At 39.9% G+C, this 7564-nt stretch overlaps 1 protein-coding gene across 1 annotated transcript; it reads right to left on the reverse strand.

Annotated features, from left to right (window-relative positions):
• Positions 1 to 765: 765 nt before the first annotated feature.
• Positions 766 to 7299, reverse strand: mon1a (MON1 secretory trafficking family member A). The gene is made up of 6 exons (XM_086291478.1): positions 6986 to 7299; positions 6356 to 6507; positions 3918 to 4298; positions 3065 to 3830; positions 2617 to 2764; positions 766 to 1139 (listed from the first exon to the last, which is right to left on the reverse strand). Exons 2-6 carry the CDS (start codon positions 6477 to 6479, stop codon positions 999 to 1001), a joined length of 1560 nt encoding a protein of 519 aa, XP_086147604.1. The 5' UTR covers positions 6480 to 6507; positions 6986 to 7299; the 3' UTR covers positions 766 to 998.
• Between the last annotated feature and the right edge of the window lie 265 nt (positions 7300 to 7564).

Genomic DNA, 7564 nt, shown 5'->3' on the forward strand with positions numbered 1-7564 from the left:
AAAACTTACTCCTTTTGTTGTGCAAGTGTGCTCCGCGTTTGTGAGACGGAAGTGCTGCTGCTACTGCCATCTACGAAGTGCCTACAGTGTGAGGGGAAAAGAATGACACATCAGCTTGCAGGTCGTTTCTTTATTTACATATAATTTTGCAATTATGGGACTGCCATAAAGCATTACATATTTGTTTTGCACAATAACAGTTAAGGCATGATGTGACAAATGTGACAAGGCTAGATTCCTCAAGCATAGCAGGTTTCTAGGAAACAAAGCTTTAAGAGGCATGCAGAAATATATCATCTGTTAATGTGAGTATTATGGGTGAAAAGAAAGAGATGAACTGGAAAAATAATGGAGTTCATGTGGAATTCCTCTACAGTGGTGTTAAGAGAATACGTGTTATTACAAACTACTGACAGCAGTAAACAGGTCACAGGCTTTCTGTTTCAGTGTCCGTTACATAAACAAAGAGTGCATAGAGGTAAAAGGGTGATGCTTCCAACAGGAATGCTGTTAACCCATATTTTGCCAACATGTCTTCTAATTTGAAAATACATTCTACTGCAGTTCGAGGAATTTCCAGTTTATTCTTCATTTCTAAGAACTGAGTTAATACCATAAAAGACATTTTTTTTAAGTTGTCTGATGCATAATAGCCGTTACAGTAAAACCATTCTTCCATGAAAGATCTTTAACAACAGGTAAACACTGCAAGCTTCTGTGTTACCAAAAGTGCGGAGGCTTCTATCTGCTCTTCATTTTTTTAAATTAAAAGTTATAAAAAAATTTCGCCAGCTAAAATACAGCGTTAATTCAATTGCACAGCACACTTCATTACAAATCAGAGAATTAGAACAGAGCATTCCAAAAGTCAAAAAAAAAAGAAAATGCATAGGATTTGACAATCATCATACTCTTAAAGACTACTGCTTCATCATGCGTAGCTGCTGTTAGCACCACTGCAGTCTGTTTTCACAATACTGCTTTACGTTTCAGGAGGCTCAGTATGTGAGAGGACTGAGGATGAAGAGGCGATCCTCCTCCTTCCTGATCCACTTCAGCAGTTTATTGACAGCGGCGAACGCTGAGGCCTTGGTCGCCAGCGGACTAAAGCAGAGGTAAAGCTCAAAGCCACTTGTCACCTGCAAAGGAGAGAAGGCACAACGAGACAAATGGGGCATGAAAAAGCTCTGTGTAGTAGAAGGATATTTTTCTGTTAAAGAAGTTCAGAAATGTGGTTCAATGTAAGAAATTGTTACAGTCTGCAAAATTACTGTAGCTACTGCATTTCAGATCAATGATGAGTGATTAAAGCTTAATGTCTGATGTCTTTAGTCAAAACAAACTTTGTACTTGACGCCAGGAGGCTAAAATCTTGCTTATTATGAGTAATATTCATTTTTGCACATTACTGTTAATGTTGTGCAATTATCATTAATGGCACATTTAATCAAAAATTTGTGTTATATGCACATTGAAAATGTTTAAAAAAAAAAAACTAATTATGTAATGACAGTATATTTTTTGTAACAATATTTGTAAAGCATTGCACCACATTTAGAATGATGACCCTTTTTCAATACGTTTCTTTAAGATATATATTTAACCACACAACATGCAGTTAGAAGGGGGGGGGAAGAGTGGTCAACAACTTTCCAGAAGTGTCAATGTGGACATTACTTTTATTGTTATTTTATGTGTATGTGATGGTAATGTGCAAGGGTCTGCAAAAGCACAAAGCTGCTAACACAAAGCTGGTAATGAAGGACAAAGGTTATTCCAGTAAGCTATAATTAAACTCGTTGTGGGAATAAAAAACAAAAAAACACTAACACACTAATTAAAATAGAAATTAAAAAACATAAGCAGTATCTTCTTTATCTTCTTTGGGCTGGGGGATGCAGCATTTTCCAAAAAGAATTATTTATGGATCATGTTCACACGTGGCTTTTTTACTGTATGATAGAGCTTCAACCTGCATTTGTGCATGGCACAGTGAACTGGGTTCACAGACAGTGACTGGAAGTGTTCCTGAGCCCATGCAGAGATTTCCATGACAGAATAACTGCTGTTAACGGCAGCCAATGCTGATTTTTGGCCTTGTCCTTTGCCCACTAAGATTTGCGTTTTGATCATATTAGGTACTGTAGATGATGAGAAACTCAAAGTCTTCACATTTTTATATTGAAGAATATTATTCTGAAAATTTCCAAGAATTTGTAGACATTTTTTCTCTCTAAGATGCTCTTTTTATACGCAGTCATGTTACTGACCTGTTGCCAGTTAACCTATTTGATTGCAAAATGTTAATCCAGCTGTTGATAATACTGCATTGTGAATGGAAAAACTGATGTAAAGTTTATGCCAGCAATCAAAATTATTTATGACTTTATTAAATGGACAATTGACCCTAATAAGGCAAATAGTTCCCCCCCAAAAAAAAAAAGAAAAAACAAAACAAAAACAAAAAAACAGTAAGCTAACTAAATGTGTATGAACAATGTCAACAATCCAGTGTCCAGTATTCATTTTGTACACACCAAATGCTTTAAATGGCTGTCAGCTTAAAAATAATTGTTCAAAAACAATAAACCATTTTAATCAGAACACCAGACTCACCTGTGCCAGCAAGTTTTCAGTTTCCCTGCAGCGGTAGTAGTAACGGAGAGGTCTGGTTGGATGGTGCAAGCAGCTGTGAAGTTCCTGGTACAAGCTCAGCAGCCTTTCCTGCTCTCCATCAGACTGGTACACCATCGGAAACTCGGGGCTGAAGGTGGAAAATATCCAAGAACAAGGATTTGTGTTCATGACAAAAAATATATACATATAAGAATGCAAATCTTTGTATACTGATGATCATTTTACTGGCCCAGATAAAATCAAGTGTCATCTGCTCTCATGAAGTTGTCATTTATGTAAATTTTTCGTAATACCGAAAACATCTGAGTAGATGTGTTTATACAGTGAAAGGAAAAGGTTCTTGAATTAACAGGATTAATGACTGTTAAAATACTCTGATCGTTATCTAAAAACCCCTAAATTTGACAAACACAGTCTAACCACTCACCTGGTGTACAGTCCGGAGCTCTTTGATTTATACAGGAAGTGCCTGAGCTCTGGGATGCCAACCTGCACCACGGAGTAACTGGGACATTTCACCGCCTCCTTCAGGGCCTGGTAGGCACTACGCTTGCTCAGCCTTTCCATAAACTTCTGCTTGCAGTCGGACATGTTAAAGAAGTCCTCTCTTTCAGTTGAGACCAGAATGAGACAGAGCTGGGAAGCAGGCTCCAGGTAAGAAATGTGAGCGTGGAAAAATCCTGCGGTGTTGAACTTTGGCAGACAGATCGGCGTCCAGCCTTCACCTTCTCGGAAGGAAGAGGAGGAACCGACGAGGTTGAAGACCAGGTGCAAGTCTATGTGGTGGAGGAACTGGTCCTTCTTCCTGACCAGGGTGACCAGGCGATCGCCGGCCAGCAATATGGAGAACACCAGGTTTTTGGATTTAGCGGCCTGTAGGCTCGATGACACTACGTCCCTGGCAGAGCTGGGGAGGGGCAGGCAAGTGACGGCACTGAGCAGCAGGCCGGGGTCTCGTTCCAGCCGGATCAACAGGTTGTCAGTGAGATACTCTGAGCCGGCCAGCAAACGCCGCAAGTCGTAGTTCTGCTTGTGCTGGAAGATGTGGTTGAGCTGGGTGAGGGTGAGCAGGCTGACTATCTGGTAGTAGATGTATTGCAGCTCCCGCAGCATCTCCTTGTCTGATTGACAGGTGCGTGACACTCCCACCAGGACCAGAGGACTCTTGGTGAGGAAAACCACTTTACAGCCATCTGACACAAACATATTAACAGCACTTACATTAAGATACGACATATTTGTTTAGAGAATTAAATGTTGCTGCCAAAGTATAATCTGACCTGCATGGATGGAGCGGATGATGTTCTTCTCAGCCTCGACAAACGACACGAGAGCCATCATCACCCCCATGGTGCTCGACAGCGCCTCTTCCGTGCCGTAGCGAGTGTAGATTGGTTTCCCCGCCTCACTCAGCACAAACACGTGTTTTTTGTGGCTCCGCCACGCCTCACTGGACACATCCTCCTCCTTAGTCCTATCCGACAGGTCATTGCTGTGTTGTTCATCTATATTTTGTTCAGCAACAAGTGCCTTGAGCCCCTCTTCATGCTGCTCTTCTGATTTGCCTGAATCAGCTGTCCTCAGGGCTTCTTCTTCAGCTTCAGCAGTTAAATCCTCAAATGAGTGTGCATGGATGAACATGGCACTCTTCTGGCCAGCACCTGTATTAATATAAATGATGACAAACTTTGTCCGTAAAAGATTTAAAAAAAAAAAAAAAAAAAAAGCTAGAAAAGCTCTATATAAATATGAGCACAGTACATCACATGGCAGACATTTCTGGACAGTTCCTTTGGAAAACAAAACTCCAGGAAGTTTGAATGCTACTTTCTAAAAGGACATGTGGCCAATGACCACATATACAACTGCCAAAGTAACCACCAAGTCCTCTTTTAGTGTTTTCTCAGTTTGCAGCATTTATAGCGGTTTTCATAATCAAACATTTTTCCCATGTAGAAAAAAATAAAAATAAAAAATAAAGAAAAATAGTGGACTGTTAGTATCAGGCTCATTCTCACTACTGAAAATCATGTGTTTGGTTAAGGGATGGGGTAAGGGTGGAGCATGAAGGAGACACAGACATGACCCCTCTTTGCTCAGCGTAAATTCTTCATACTCTTACCTGCCGAACAATCAAACACACAGATTTTTTTTTATGCTTGGAAGCAGGCCTCGTGTTTAATGTGCCTGTTTAATTTGCATTCACACGTACAGCCAGGTAATGTAGAAATGCTGCTTAGCTCAAGGCAGATTCAACACAATGGAAAGTGGAGATGTATACATAATTTAAAAGATTTTCAGTTTGTGTTTCAACAAGAGGAAAAAAAACAACTTCAACGAAAAAAAAAAAAAAGTGGCTGGTTTGGAAAATGTGTTAAATTCCCCAACTTTGCTGGAGAACAAAACTGGGCATTCCTGTGGGAACCAACTAGCTGGAAAAGGCATCCAAGACAGATGACAGAGATGAATTATGTACATTTACAGGACAAGACTTGATTCTTTTATTTGAAAAACTGATTAATTTTGAACATGGTATGCAACTCTAGAACAATCCACAAAAAACAGAAGTTCAATTTAGTCTATTATCGTATTAGTCACACATGTTTTAACTTCAGGTTATCACACTTTAGAGCTGCTGCAGTGAATAAAATGAACAACCTCTGGCCAAAACTTATCTAATTAGAAGAACAAGAATAAGGCAACTGTGATAGCGAAAGAGTACGCTAAGACTTCAAAATGTCCTGTTTAGCTGCAGTTTGAGAAGAGCAAATCCATACAGTGTTACATCATCTCTCCTGTCATTGTTGGATTTATTCAAAGCAGGATGTGATGCAGCAGATGAAAGCAGCTGCAGCCAACTTTCATTGTGACAAACTGACAAATTTTCCCCAGATTTTTTTTGCAGTCAACAGATGGTCATATCATTAAATTCTCATGAGAAAACATGGCAGCATTTGAAGGGAATATTGTGCAACTGTAACACTAGCTCTAAAACAGCAGACAACCTGTAAATATATTCACCATTTCTTACATAGACAGGATGTGCATATTCATGCTGTCTCTCACACACAGAGTATTCAGTATGCGTTCACCGGACACTGCACAGCTACAACAATGTGAAACAGAGAAGTCCAATTCATGGGAAAGTTTTCAGAAGTGTCAGCACTGAAAGAGTGTTAATGTCTTTTCTTTGTGCTACAATCATAAAAAAGACAATATTCCAGGCAAAGATACTGCAGGGATTTTGTACTTGAAATAGAAAACAGTTGATGATTACTTGGCCCTGCCCTGCCTTGATATTTGTCTAGCCCAACTGGAAGCTTTTATGGTCTACTGTAACCGTTGTGATCACTGATCATGTCCTGCAATGTTTCGCAATACAATCCTATGAGGGATTGGCCACAAAGTAGCGTGGCACAATTCTATTCACCCACGACTTCTTTAAGACACCTAGACTTACCTGCAGTCTTTGAAATGAGAGCGCAGTCAGTGGTGTAATCCCACTGATAGTGGCTAAGTGAACTACCTGGAAAATATTTCTTGCGTTAACATTACCTTAGACTGGAACAAATGCAAGAGGAAGTTCACACATACTACACCTTCATATTTGACGTTTTTTCACTACTATGCAGTGGTTCCAGTTTTGCAGATGTATGTTAAATGTGTTTAAAATCATACTTGTCTCTGTGTGTTTACAGACAAGCGGCACAACACTTACCTGGTTCAGTTCCCTCTACCAGACCAGGTATGGGGCTGTCCGCCCTGACTGAGCGAAGGCGGTCTACAGGAGCCAGAGTTCCACTTTCCCATGATGCAGTCGCCTTTTGGGCTTCACCTTCCATCACTGCTACTTAAGGCTAGGACACGCACCTGGAAAGATAGACAGACAAAGGGCTATAGGACCAAAGGGCAACAACTTCGTGACTGAGTCTTGGATTTATGGTGGTGTGCCATTACAGTGACATGACACGGTCACCACGAGTCGGTTCAACTGAAATCAAATAAAGCCCTACAGTTAGGTAGTGAAGATTAACTGTTTATTGGAAGCGGGGGAAAACAGAGCTAAACCGGAATGTCCTCCTTGCTCCAAGGAAGGCTGAAACCAACTATGGAAACAAAATGAGTCTCGAAAGAATAACATATTCACACGCAGTATATTTACATTCACATCGTTTTTTCTTGCTTAGCATCCTGAATTATCACAGGCGTCACATATGTTTGACTTCAAAAGCTACTTTGATTGCTGACTTTAGCATGTAGTCAAACAAACGCTATCTCAGACACGTTTAATCGCCTTCGCTCTCAACCAGAGCACTCAAGACCCCTTCAAATACTTCAAAAAGATTACCTTTCATTTCCACAGCTGTCTGCATCTGAATGTTATGCTCCCCAACTCGTTTGCCACAGTTGCTGCTAGCTAACTAGCAGAAACCGCACAGAAGAACTTCTTGAATCATGCCCTGGTTGGTTGCGGAAGTGCGAATTGTGGGATATGAAGTTCCCTGCCAGAGGGTTTATACACTTTTTATCACTCGTTTCCCAGGAGTAATAAAAATGCCGAGTTCATCTGAATAAAATAAAATACGGAGAATTGTCTTTGAAATAGTTAAGAATTAATTTAATGGGTTAATTTTGAATATTACAGCATGCAAGTTACTTATAACACACTGCCATCTTTGATCTTGCTGGTGCTTTCAGGTCACGCAGGACATGAAACAACTGTGCCTGATTATTAAATTACACGATTGTCACGAGACTCAGATACTTAATTTGTCAGACAGAAAACATTGTATATGAAATGTTAAATAATATTTTTGTGTGAGAAAGGTTTGTGAATATATTTGCGAGCTATTTCAATGTGTTTAAAATAATATTTTGTTGTTTTCACTGTGACTCTGCATATGTGAGGGATAAAAGCAAAAAAAAA

This window comes from Aulonocara sp. 'chitande type north' Nkhata Bay, linkage group LG5, assembly GCF_057382095.1.
Source record: "Aulonocara sp. 'chitande type north' Nkhata Bay isolate Kocher_YH1m ecotype deep benthic linkage group LG5, A_spYH_male_GT1.1, whole genome shotgun sequence".
NCBI lineage: Eukaryota > Metazoa > Chordata > Actinopteri > Cichliformes > Cichlidae > Aulonocara > Aulonocara sp. 'chitande type north' Nkhata Bay.

Bases quoted from the DNA above. Each gene is read 5' to 3' on its own strand.
- mon1a (XM_086291478.1), bottom strand. From the start codon at position 6,479: ATGGAAGGTGAAGCCCAAAAGGCGACTGCATCATGGGAAAGTGGAACT. The intron at 4,299-6,355 runs GTAAGTGTTGTG...ATATTAATACAG, and splicing joins GGTAGAGGGAACTGAACCAG to GTGCTGGCCAGAAGAGTGCC. The intron at 3,831-3,917 runs GTCAGATTATAC...TGTTTGTGTCAG, and splicing joins CATCCGCTCCATCCATGCAG to ATGGCTGTAAAGTGGTTTTC.